Source organism: Rhinatrema bivittatum, chromosome 2 (genome assembly GCF_901001135.1).
Source record: "Rhinatrema bivittatum chromosome 2, aRhiBiv1.1, whole genome shotgun sequence".
NCBI lineage: Eukaryota > Metazoa > Chordata > Amphibia > Gymnophiona > Rhinatrematidae > Rhinatrema > Rhinatrema bivittatum.
This window is the reverse complement of record NC_042616.1, coordinates 312,672,734-312,686,459: the sequence shown is the minus strand read 5'-3', so window position 1 is coordinate 312,686,459 and position 13,726 is coordinate 312,672,734. Positions and strand designations below refer to the sequence as shown.

Genomic DNA, 13,726 nt, shown 5'->3' with positions numbered 1-13,726 from the left:
ATAGCCACTGCTTAACCAGCATTAGTAGCCTGAGATCTGTTTAATGTTTCAGTACTTGCCAGTATTTGTTAGAGATGTGAATCGTGTGATCGATCGTCTTAACGATCAATTTCGGCTGGGAGGGGGAGGGAATCGGATCGTCGCAGTTTGGGTTTTTTAAATATCGTGTAAATCGTGTAAATCGAAAACCGGCACACTAAAACATCCCTAAAACCCACCCCGACCCTTTAAAATAAATCCCCCACCCTCCCGAAACCCCCCAAAATGCCTTAAATTACCTGGGATCCAGTGTGGGGGGAGGGCGGGAAAACCGGCACACTAAAACAACCCTAAAACCCACCCCGACCCTTTAAAATAAATCCCCCACCCTCCCGAACCCCCCCAAAATGCCTTAAATTACCTGGGGTCCAGAGGAAGGGTCCCGGTGTGATCTTTCACTCTCGGACCTCCGTGCGTTGTAGAAATGGCGCCGGCGCTACCTTTGACCTGTCAGGTCAAAGGTAGCGCCGGCGCCATTTTGTTTTTTTGTCCCCCGACGTCAGGAGCGTAGGAGATCGCTCCCGGACCCCCGCTGGACCCCCAGGGACTTTTGGCCAGCTTGGGGGGGCCTCCTGACCCCCACAAGACTTGCCAAAAGTCCAGCGGGGGTCCGGAACGACCTCCTGCAGTGAAATCGTGCTGCCATACGGCCGGTGCCATTTTGCGCAAAATGGCGCCGGCCATAGAGCAACACGATTCGACTGCAGGAGGTCGTTCCGGACCCCCGCTGGACTTTTGGCAAGTCTTGTGGGGGTCAGGAGGCCCCCCCAAGCTGGCCAAAAGTCCCTGGGGGTCCGGAACGACCTCCTGCAGTCGAATCGTTTTTCCGTATGGAAAACAGCGCCGGCCATACAGTGTATGGCCGGCGCCATTTTCCGTATTGAAAAACGATTCGCGGTAGGAGATCGTTCCGGACCCCCGCTGGACTTTTGGCAAGTCTTGTGGGGGTCAGGAGGCCCCTCCAAGCTGGCCAAAAGTCCCTGGGGGTCCAGCGGGGGTCCGGGAGCGATCTCCTACGCTCCTGACATCGGGGGACAAAAAAACAAAATGGCGCCGGCGCTACCTTTGACCTGTCATATGACAGGTCAAAGGTAGCACCGGCGCCATTTCTACAACGCACGGAGGTCCGAGAGTGAAAGATCACACCGGGACCCTTCCTCTGGACCCCAGGTAATTTAAGGCATTTTGGGGGGGTTCGGGAGGGTGGGGGATTTATTTTAAAGGGTCGGGGTGGGTTTTAGGGTTGTTTTAGTGTGCCGGTTTTCCCGCCCTCCCCCTTCCCCTCCCCCCGATTTACGATTTTTTGACGATAAATCGGGGGAATTGTTATTGTATCGCGGCTCTAACGATTTTTGACGATTTAAAATATATCGGACGATATTTTAAATCGTCAAAAAACGATTCACATCCCTAGTATTTGTATCCTGGAGTGATAGTCTCTGATGATCTGGAGGTAACAAAACAGTGTAGTTAGATCCAGAGGAATGCTAGGTTGCATAAAGAGAGGTATAACCAGCAGAACAAAGGAGCTGATAATGCCACTTTACAGGTTCATGGTGAGGTCTCACTTTAAATACTATGTTCAGTTCTGAGGCCTGTAGAAATCCAGATAAGATTTTTCCTCTTGCTCTCTAGGCATAGCGTTGCTTCTTTTAAAACTATTCACCAGACAGCAGATTCCACTTGAATACAGATGCATTGCAGTTTGTTCACACTGTTGCACTCATAGGGTGACAGACCAAAGAAACAGTTTCCAATTACTTCAACCAGCAGCTTTTCCTATAGTCCTGGGAATTTTCCTGGTTAGGCTCTTCTGGTATGATTACTGGCTCTTTATAGCCAAGCTTGCTGCTCTGTGGCTTGGGCCTGTAGTCAGGACTTCTAGGCTTCTCTTTACCTCTGCTTCCAGGATGTCAAACTTCCTGTTTCCACCCAGTCTGTTTTAAACTATAAGAAACAGGGCTCACCCAGTGAGTCAGCAGCTTTTTGTTTGTTTGTTTTTTTAAAGTGGACAGGTCTAACTCTTCTTGGGGTTTTTAAGGTGAGGTTATATTCCCCTACCTTTTGTCCCTTAGAAGGCCATATCTCAGAAATATTTAACACGTAAAAAGAAAACTGAATGCAATATGGCAAATAACACTTAATAATCACACAATAGTCTTCAAGCACAATATAAACTTTACTGGTAAACATCTTCAATTAGAATAGTTTCATATCTGCCATCTGGTACATTTCATTTGGGGTAGCATCCACAGTGCACGTTGAAAATGTCAAATCTGTCAAATCTGTACCTTTTGTCAGTTCTCTCTTTGGATTCTCTCTGTTCTGACCTGGATTTTAGGGCTCTCCCTTAGGTGGACATTAGGTTTCCTCATGCCTGTACAAGAAGCCCTGTAATTGGAATCCACTGCTTGACCTCTGTTCTCTTCACACCTAACCTCATGGTACCAGGACAATACGCGCCAAAATAACCGTTGTTACCCTCCTTTCTCCTCCCCAGTGGCACTGGCTGGACACTCACTCTTCCAAAAAGACCGGCACTGAAACCCTCAGGTCAGTGACACAGAGGTGCACTGTAAAGTTTCCAGTAGTCACTAAACAATGAACGAGGCATTTTTCCAGTTCTTGAGGAACCTCTTTCCTTTTCCAAGGGTCTGAAGACATAAGACCTTATAATCCAGTCTCCAAGGAAGGACAGGTGGAAAAGCCTTCCTTCCAATGACAAAAAAAAAAGGGAGAATTAATGCACCAACCCATTTAAGTGGGTTAGCAGCTGTTCTCTCTCGCCCAAATTTTAAAAGTGTTGCGCGCACTTAATCGGGGGATATGTGCGAGGCTGGGCCAAGCACATTTTAAAAACAGCCCAGCCACACGCGCCTCTCCCCTGATATGCGCGGAAGTGCCTGCCTGTCTGAAAGGGGCAGGCTGGGGGTGGTCTGGGCGGGGAGGGGTGGGGTGGAGGGCCGGCCGGGACAGCGGCCATTAGGTTCTGTCCCGGGGAAGGGCTCAGCAGCAGCAGCTGGCCAGAGCACATGATTTACTTCTAATCCGAAGGAGCAGGTAAGTTATAAAACCAAAAAATGAGGGTACGTAGGTAGGGGTTAGGGGGCAGGGAGGAGAGGGGGAAAAGGTAGGAAGGGTAGTTAGGGGGAAAGGAATGTTTGAAGGGAAGTGGGAAAAAGTTGGATCGTATCGCAGCGCATATTTAAAAAAAATCCCCCACCCTGCGCACACGAGTGGGGCACCCGCACGCACCCGCACGCACATGGGTGCCCATGTGCGCACGGGCATCGGATTTTATAACATGCACACGTAGGCGTGCACGTGTTATAAAATCTGCACATCCACGTGCACGCGCCAGGAACCGCGCGCACATGCACGTTTAAAAAAAAAAATCTACTCCTTTGTGAACACCGAAGATCTATCGCCAAGGTGTTCAACCTGCAGATCTAATGCAGTAGAGGGGACAAAAAGCTCCTTTCTCTTGAGCTGCCTTAACTCTTCTGACTCTGATCTTTAGGAGCACTTACTATTACAAAAAAAAAAAAAGAGAATGACTCACTGCAGCAGCCTTCAGTGGGGGAGCTGTGGAAAGTTGCCATCTTCCTCTGACCTACTCTGCCTAGCAGGTCCTATCTGCAGGAGCACATTGCTTCATTAGGAGCCATTTGAGATCCTTACCCATGTAAGTCTTTCTACGGGGACACACAAATGTCCCTGGGGTACATTTTTCCTCAGATTTCCCTCTTCTCACACCAACTTGGTCCACTTGGCCCAGAAATGTCGCGGTTCTTTCCAGCGGGAAGGAGGATCCAACCTCTGGGGCCCTAGGCTCATAGGGGTGGTTTCTCAGTCTTTTATTCTCATGTGTATTCATGTTTGTGATGCCCTGGCTTTAGGGCATCTTGTATTCTCAAAAAAAGATACGGGACTCTCTGGTGGGATCTCCCAACAAAATATTTACTGCAACCAAAAATATCTTCAGTTCAATTAGCACTAAATCTTCAATAAATATTCACAAAACTCACACTCATAATGTTCTGATGGTCTCAAACTTGTCAGCTGAACCTGTATCCCTTTTGGTGGCAAACACTAGGAAAAATAATCCAGCCCTCCAGATGGTGGAAAGTGGGCTCCTAGTGTGGACTGGGATCGCCTGATCTATCTCTCTGATGTTAACTCTTGGACCTCTGCCACATTACAAAAATCAATATCTTCTCTCCTCCTCATGGGCAGGTCCTGGCAGCAAAAAATTCTCCTAACAAACAGGAGAACTGCAACTCCCTTCTTCACTGGCAAGAAACTGCTTTCCTTCCTTTGTATGGCAGGCAGGGGATCACAGTTCTTTTTCATGACCTTTCCCAGGCAGGGAAGAATTCCTCCAGCGTCAGGACCAGCATCCAAGCAAACAAAACTCTTCTCGAAAATAACTTCTCCCACAAACTCTATTTCCATTGCAGAGGCACCTCCTGCCAAATCCTGGGGTGTAGGGCCAGGAATATGCCTCTCACCCCAGTTACCAAGCTGTAGGGCCTAGAAGGGGGATTCACGTCAGCAACTCCTTTTTATCTTCCAGAACGCTAATGAAAAAGCCACACTGCTCCTCCTGCTCTACCTGCTTTTAAGCAGACTGGATGACCAATCCAGGCATCCTCATAGAAGGTGCCTACAAGGGATGGTCTATGAATTCCTTCTTCTCTCTAACTCCTAATTTAGGGCTTAAGATAGGGACAACACGGATAGGAACCAAGAGGTCCTTACACACATGTATTCCCTTTTGTCGAGGAAGTAAATAATCTTGAATTTCCCTATGAATGAGATGGCAAAAGAACTAGAAAGATCCAAAGGGAGGAGCCATATTATCTTAACTTTCAGCTTTGCCTTCTTTTTCTGCTTTCCTTTCATCAGTATACAGAAATTAGTTTATTTATGGTCTGCCTGGGATTGCCATGCCAGATATTTAACCAAGGCTGAAAGACAGCTAAAGGTACTTACAAAGAAAGGGATGAAACCAGCGTCCTTGTCTTCTTCCAGAGCTTGCTTCAGGGCTGCTCCGCGAGCAGTATATCTGTCGTCTGAAGGGACCTTTTTCATTTTGACTCCGCCAATTAATCCAGCCCTTTCCACTGATGAGTGGGCCTGCAGTGAGAGAGAGAGAGAGAGAAGATACAGTAGATACAGTTTGGAAGTGTGCGCTATATTTACTACTTACAGATACATTACCCAAGATCTGCATTTCTAGAGATTTGGGGCTGTTAATTAGGGGCAGCTGTACTTTCTGCAACCAAGTTTGTATATTTAAACTTTTGTCTCATATTTGTGCAGATAATCAGAGTTGACATTAACCCCATTCAAATATCACAGATGTGGGGTATGTTTGTTTTTTTAAATAAATGCCAGATTTAGTCAGATTGGTTCAAATATTGTATGAATGGACACTCACAAGTGTGCATTTACAGATTCATATGTGCACATGTGAAGTCATGTATATGCACGTGCAATTTTAATATATTTAAGTTATCTCTGCTCTTTGGCCAATCTGTTGCTAGGAGAAGGAGAAACAGGCAGGGAGTTGCTTAAGGGAGAAACTCTTTGTCCAGTTACTGAAGGGAGGAAATAATTTTGTTTAATGGTTAATGTTTTTTCATGTATAACCTGTGTGACAGGCATGCATGAGTATGGAGGAGTTCATATAGGGAAGAAGAGGAGGTGGGGTTAGAGGTGCTGATTCAGTCTGAAGAAGGTGAGGCTGGAGAGGATTGGGATGGGTCCAGTGCAACCAATAATCATGGAGGTGTTGCAGAGGAAATTGGATGAACAGAGGGAATCGGAGACACGATTTTGCATTTATTTAAAGCTGGTCACCACATATAGATGCACTCTACTGCATTATTATTTTTTTGTCCTAGGGTGCTCTCACCAGGGTGCTGTCCAAAGATGATACATGTAATGAATAATGGTAGAGATTCCGTTAAGAAGTACATAAACAAGCAAATATTATCAAGCATATTTTTTTTAACTATTTGGGAAAAACAAGTTTAAAGATGTATGTTTTTTTTTATTTTTTTTAGTTAGGACTGGAACAGGGTGAAAATAGGAGCATCCAGTGTAACCGATGTGTAGGGACCCCTCGAGCTCTCAGCATTTATTACATTCTCTGACTCAGCGATAATAATGGTTTGGTGTATGCATTCTGCCCTCCTACCAGAGTATACATTAATGGAATGAGTCACAGAGAGTAGAAAAGTATGTAGAGGTTTAGAGGACAGAAGATCTCTGGACTGAGAAAAGGGGAGAATCCTTGGCCAAAGGAGCAGAAAGAGAGGAATTCTCCCAGAAGTAGGAGAAGCTCCTGAGGATTAGCCCCCAAAGGTGGTCTGGAGATTACTACAGCAGCTTACTGTGAGTTGGAGGAGAAAGGATTGACTTTGACTAGACAAGGCTGAAATCTACTGTAAGTGCCAGCACAGTAGGGTGAAGTGAGGAGTCTTGCCTGCAGGGCAGCAGGTTACAAGGAATGGGAATGAAGATCTTCAGCCATTAGGATCTTTGAAAGAATATAGAGAGGGCAGAAAAAACAGTCATGTAAAAGTAACTGAGCAGGAAATAAAACCTTGGGTAAAGTCAGTGAAGATACAAACCTCCAGAAAGATACTTCCAGCAGCATATAAAGTAATCTATCCTGGCAGTACTAATAGTTAGATAGGGAGACAGTATTGCATTAACTATTTCAAAGGAGCTATAGTTTGTCTCTGGTTTGTATGCAAAAGATTGTTTTGAGAATTATTTTCATCTTCCAAAGCATGGATGCCACCAGTGTTAAGTGTGCCTGTTGTCAGATATCCCTATTGCGTTTGTCTTTATGTCTGAGTAAAACAAATTCCTGGGAGTGACAACTATCTGTGAGCTGCTTGTTGATTTTAAACTGGCTGCTCATGAAGTCATGGCTGCTCCAGTAGGGCCTTGCAGCAGTAGCTTCCCGCTTATTGCTGTGACAGATCTCTCAAGAAAGAGCTCTTTTCTTCACTAAGAAATTGCTTTGGTTCCTGCTTTGTGTTTGATTCCTGCTTCCTGGCTTGTGTCTGGTAGGCCTTAACGGCCACCTGCACCTAAGGGCTCAACCCACTGGGAATGATGGCTGCTACAGGCCAAAGATTACCTGCTCCAGCCTCAGTAAGACCTTGCCTTCTTCGAGGCATTTCTCTAGTCCAGGTATGCTACCTCTTTCCGGCCTTGCCAGAGTGAGCCATGACAGTTTGGACCAACCGAAACAAAAGCAAGGCTAAGATGAAGCAGTTCCCCAGAACCCAGGGTATCTAAAAGACTTCATAGAGGCAGTGCAAAATATGCAGGCCCAACTTCTCACTCTTCAGCAGAAAGTGGACTTCTTTCAGGGGGTTGCTGCCAGCCCAGGCGAGGCTCTCTACCACCTCAGGAACCTCAAATGCCATTCCCTGAGAAGATTGGTGTAATTCAAGGAGAGCTGTGGGATTTCCTCCACCAGTATAAGCTGTGATTTTGTTTACACCCATACTCATATCATTCAGAACCACTCAAGGCGGGTGTCATGAATAGCCTGCTCACTGAGGCGGACCTGATTTGAATAATGTTGTTTTTAGAAAGGGATGATCCAATCTTGAATCAGACAGACCTATTTGTGTCCACACTCTCATAGATGATACAAACCACACCTAGTTGGCATAAAGTTAAATCTTTAGGCTCCATTAGGGCTAGCATACTATAGTGGAATATGCATTGGAGTTTACCAGTGAGATTTAGCGGTCCATATCAAGGATGAACTGATCAAACTAGATCCCTCAGCTAACTTGGAGGCCTTGTGTGAAAACTGAGGGATGTTTGGGAGAGCAGAGTCAAAAGAAAAAGAGAGGTCATTGACCTTGAGGGGGTATCAAGGTCCCACCGATAGACCATCGACCTCCGAGAAACCCATGCTGGTCAACAGAATGAAGTGCTGCCTCTCCAAGAGGAAAAGGAAAAGCAGCATCAAGAGGACCTGTGTCTCTGTTGGGAACTCCCAGAACACTTTCGAATACCTGCCAAAATATGCCCCAAAATTAGGGTTATTTCCAAATGCATTCAAAAAACCCAGGCAGATATGAAATCTTTGTTCTCTCAGATTTCCCATATATGCATGGGAACATGCATAACTTCCCAGCCACAGCGACATGCATTTCCTACACAACCATGGTATTTACTGAAACTATGGTACTGAAATAGTGTAGCTTAGCAAATCACATGAGAAATTACTTGCATTAAAATGGCATGGTAAAGTGACAATTGGAAGGAATGGCATAAGCGTGAGCCCTCAGTGCTGCGGTGTAATTGACAAGGCCTACACCGACAGCCAGAGAATGCACCTTGAAGCAGGCCAGGCTGGAGCTGTACTCATACCAACCACTTCCCCTGCAGGTTGAGCCCTTAGGTTCAGGCGGCCGGCAAGACTTAAGTGCTTCTGAGGGTGATCTAAGACAGAGTTCAGAGATAGACCAAGAGTCAGGGCTTGCAGCAGGCATGATGTAGTCAAGGTTGAAGGCTAGGGTCAGGTATAGGTGGCAAGCAAGGGATTGGTCAATGTCTGAAGCTGAGGTCAGAACTGGAGAATCAGGCTAAAACAGATAAGACATGGAGGGACAAGAATGGACAAGATGGAGAAGACAAGGCAAGCAGGACTCTGAGAATAAGGACAAGGACAATGTAGAGAGACAAGGTGAGGCAACAAAGACAGAGTAGGGGCAGGGACAGGGACAGGAACAAGACAAGGCAGGGCAAGGCAAGGCAGGAAGGCAGGACAAATCAAAGCTGGAAGGCAGGATGAGGCATGGCCAAGCTGGAGTAAGCAGGAATGGGCACCACGAGCAACACATTCTGAACTAAACAGGAAGACCTGTTGCTAAGGAATGGTAGGGAGTGCTGAGGTTTAAATACCCCAGCCGCGGGACATCATCAGGAAGCGTCCGATCAGAGGTTCCTGCCACGGGACCTAGATAATCTCAATAAGTGCACTCATGCCTAAGAAGTCAGTAAGGGCAACGGCTCAGGACCGTCAGCAGTGTCGGAAAAAAAGGCTGGAGTGAGTGCAGCTAGTCATGGAAAGCTGTTGCGACCTACAAACATAACAGTACCCTCCTTCTAAGCCCCTTCCCCAGACCTCTTGTCTTCAGTTTCCGGGGAGAACATCAGTGGCCAATCCAGGCCATAAGAACCTGGCAAATCAGTTGTTTAAGTTGTCAAAAGGTACAAAGATTAGGGGACACAATGAAGTTACTAGGTGATACATTTAAGACAAAAAGGAAAAAATACATTTTTATTTAATGCATAATTAAACTATGGAATTCGTTGCCAGAGGGTATAGTAATTAGTAAAAGCTGTTAGTGCAGCTGGATTTAAAAGAGGTTTGGATGAGTTCCTGGTAGAAAAGTCCATAAACATTATTAAGGTGGACATGGGGAAATCCACTGCTTGTCCCTGGGGTCTGCCAGGAACTTGTGGCTTGGATTGGTCACTGTTGGACACAGGATACTAGGCTTGATGGACCTTTGGTCTGACCCAGCATGACAAAACTTTAGTTAAATGAAAAGATCAAAACACAATGATAACTCATTAAACCATACCTAATTAGAATATAAATTCATGGGCACATTTGGTTAAAGATTTTTTTTTTCTGTATCTAAAAGGAGGTGTTTTATAAAGACTTGGTGATATAAGGCAACACTCAAAAGTAAACACAAATTATGTTATTGCTTATTCTGTTTGATAACACTGTTGAAACAAGCAATAATTGTTTGAACTTTGGCTTTTCTTCTTTGTATACATATTGATGTCTGCTTGTAACATTATTGATTGGAAAATAAAGGAAATTAAAACTGAAAAGAGAGAGAGAGAAAACAAGAAAAAAGGTAAGTGCAGTGATGTTTAGCTTTGAAAGGTTAGCAATGTCTTAAGGCGAATCTGTGTGCAGTCAGAAAATCCCTTCAACCTTCACCAGTCACAGTGGGCTGTCACTTCCCATTTCTTATCAGTCTTTCAGCACAAAGAGCCATCCCTGTGCAACAGGACTAGGAATCTAAAATAAGGTGGCAAGTTCAGTGGGGAGGGGGTTAACTTAATAGCTTTTCTTTTTTTAAAAAAAGTCAACATTAAATAATTTCAGCCTGCTTGGAAAATACCACATAGATCACTCACGCTCTCTTTCCTACCCAGCATTTAACAGATGACATTTACCTATGTGCCTGATCTTACAGTACTTTAACTGTTGCGCTGTTATATCAACTCGATCAGACTGCAGTTTCTTAATCCTGAATAAATGAGGATATACTGCAACACCACAGCAAGAATATTCTTTATATCTATTGGCATTTTGGAAGAGAAAGTAATGGTAAAAATTCCCTTTTTTGGATTAACATTTATAGAATGAAACAAGTGATGGAGATGCTAGGTATTCTAGTTAGGAAGAAGAAATTGCCATACTGAGTCAGACCAAGGGTCCATCAAGCCCCGCATCCTGTCTCCAACAGTGGCCAATCCTAGGTATTTCATATTAGGTATTCTAAAATATTTTAAGACCCTATTAACAAAAGTAAATGAGTATGTACAGTAAGCCATTTATTTATGTATGCATGTATACGCTTATCTATGTAAATACTGTATACTGTATGGTGATGAAAGGAATTTCAACCAGAAATATTATCTAGATTGCTCAAAATATCTCTTTTCCGGTATGTTGACTGTATTGTTTTGTTTTTCTTTTATATCAATAACCAGGTCTCTTTCCTTATCATAATATATTGGCACAGTTTTACAATGAGAGGTCTGAAGCTTCTTTATTCTGACCCATTTTCCTATTGGTTATAAGGAATTTATGTATCTAAAGATGAGAAGTTTTGATTGCATGGTGGTTCTGAAAACCAGAATGATAGGGGTTAAGAGGGTTAGAAAAATAAGAGTGTTGAGAAAAGACTTAGAAACGTAGAAAAGTAATGAGAGAGAAAAATGGAACAATAGCTTTACTGGGGTCTAGAATGTGTCTGTGCTAAAATAAGTATAACAATATCTAATATTAGTAGGAAAAGATCCGCTGAACCCAGAGGAGTTAAAAAAGAGGAATTTCATGTAGGACAGAGGAAACGATGGCAGAAAGGTGTTGTGCTTGGGGATGGACCCTTGTCCTGGAGCAGTAGAGAACGGCTCCCTGGTAGGGGACTAGGAAGCACCTGCCCCCAGGGGGCGGAGCATTGGAGGAGACAGAGGCTAGGATGAGCTTCACTATTGGAAGCCTGAGATCCCCCCGGGAGGAGCCCGTAGGGACCTGGGCCGCTTGGACTTAGGTGGGCCTCGCAGGGTCTTCTGGAGAAGTGGTAGACAGGCGTGCCCATAGACAGCAAGGGAGGGCAGTCGGATTTGAGATCGTAGGTCAGATGGAGCAAGGAAGACAAGAACAGTGTAGGCGATGAAAAGGCAAGGGACAGAGCCAGAATCAGAAGGCGTAGTCAATCAAGCAGAGGTCAGAATCTGAGGGTCAGTCTGAGGAGTGGTCAACAATGCAGAGGTCAGGTTCCGGAGGTCAGACAAGGTCCCAAGGCAGGCAGAGGTCAGAAGGTAGGCAGCAGGCAGAGTGGTCAAGGAACAGGCCGAGGTCAGTTTCAGAGAGACAGTCCGAGGGTACTACCTAGGGAGACGGACAGACGAACACTGGAACAGTAGGATGAAGGAACAAGGCTGGAACAGTAGGATCCTGGAACAAGACTGGAACGAGACTGGAACGAGACTCGAAGCGCAGTGACAATCTAGCACACAATACAATGCCGACCCGATGGCCAAAGCAAGGAAGTGCAGGCAGCGATTTCCTTAAGTAGTTCCTTCAATCAGGGCGCATCACGGAGCTAGGACCCGCCCCTGGCCCTATAGAGGCCGGGCGGTCTGCGCGCGTGTGCGTAGGGGGCGTGGCCAATGGCATGGGAGATGCCAAACTCCGGTGCGCAGTGGAAGGCCCGGCGATCGCTGCCGCGGGACGCCGAGGCCTGGAAGAGCTTGTAGCTGCTGCTGGGCAGGCCGACCTGGGACCTGCAGAGGAGCCAGAGAGATGAGCAGGATGGATGGACAGATATCGATCCCTTTTTATATAATGGGCTATTTTCTGGATCATGGCAATCACGATCAAAAAAGGCTGAGTCCTGTCCAAATATTTTCCAGTTGTGAGGCAGAAATCATGTCTGGTTATCAGAATTTAGTAGGGATGTGAATCTTTTTTTGTCGATTTAAAATATCGTCCGATATATTTTAAATCGTCAAAAATCGTTAGGGCCACGATACAATACCAATTCCCCCGATTTATCGTCAAAAAATTGTAAATCGGGGGAAGGGGGAGGGCAGGAAAACCGGCACACTAAAACACCCTAAAACCCACCCCGACCCTTTAAATTAAATCCCCCACCCTCCCGAACCCCCCCCCCCCCAAATGCCTTAAATTACCTGGGGGTCCAGCGGCGGTCCGGAACGGTCTCCTGCAATTGAATCGTGTTTTCTTCAGCCGGCGCCATTCTGCGCCGCCATTTTGCAAAATGGCGGCGGCCATAGACCAACACGATTCGACTGCAGGAGGTCGTTCCAGAACCCCGCTGGACTTTTGGCAAGTCTTGTGGGGGTCAGGAGGCCCCCCCAAGCTGGCCAAAAGTCCCTGGGGGTCCAGCGGGGGTCCGGGAACGATCTCCTGCCGCGAATCGTTTTCCGTACGGAAAATGGCGCCGGCAGGAGATCCACTGCAGGAGGTCGTTCAGCCGGGGTCCGGAACCCCGGCTGAACGACCTCCTGAACGCAGCCATTCTGCGGCTGAACGCCGCAGAATAGCGGCGCCATTCTGCGCCGCCATTTTGCAAAATGGCGGCGCAGAATGGCGCCGGCTGAAGACAACACGATTCAATTGCAGGAGACCGTTCCGGACCGCCGCTGGACCCCAGGTAATTTAAGGCATTTGGGGGGGGGGGGTTCGGGAGGGTGGGGGATTTAATTTAAAGGGTCGGGGGTGGGTTTTAGGGTGTTTTAGTGTGCCGGTTTTCCTGCCCTCCCCCTTCCCCCGATTTAGCTACGGACCGCCGCTGGACCCCCAGGTAATTTAAGGCATTTGGGGGGGGTTCGGGAGGGTGGGGGATTTAATTTAAAGGGTCGGGGGTGGGTTTTAGGGTGTTTTAGTGTGCCGGTTTTCCTGCCCTCCCCCTTCCCCCGATTTAGCTACGGACCGCCGCTGGACCCCCAGGTAATTTAAGGCATTTGGGGGGGGGTTCGGGAGGGTGGGGGATTTAATTTAAAGGGTCGGGGGTGGGTTTTAGGGTGTTTTAGTGTGCCGGTTTTCCTGCCCTCCCCCTTCCCCCGATTTAGCTACGGACCGCCGCTGGACCCCCAGGTAATTTAAGGCATTTGGGGGGGGTTCGGGAGGGTGGGGGATTTAATTTAAAGGGTCGGGGTGGGTTTTAGGGTGTTTTAGTGTGCCGGTTTTCCTGCCCTCCTCCTTCCCCCGATTTAGCTATGGACCGCCGCTGGACCCCCAGGTAATTTAAGGCATTTGGGGGGGGTTCGGGAGGGTGGGGGATTTAATTTAAAGGGTTGGGGTGGGTTTTAGGGGGTTTTAGTGTGCCGGTTCACGATTTTAACAATTTTCACGATACTCTAAACA

General features: G+C 46.6%; 1 protein-coding gene across 3 annotated transcripts in view; it reads right to left on the bottom strand.

Moving 5' to 3' along the window:
* DDC (dopa decarboxylase) overlaps positions 1 to 13,726 on the bottom strand; it is a 315,358-nt gene that overhangs the window by 171,171 nt on the left and 130,461 nt on the right. For all 3 annotated transcript variants that reach the window (XM_029589726.1, XM_029589729.1, XM_029589727.1), the window contains exon 6: positions 5,035 to 5,178. In XM_029589726.1, coding sequence (XP_029445586.1) covers positions 5,035 to 5,178 — 144 coding nt within the window. The remainder of the gene's footprint in view (positions 1 to 5,034; positions 5,179 to 13,726) is intronic.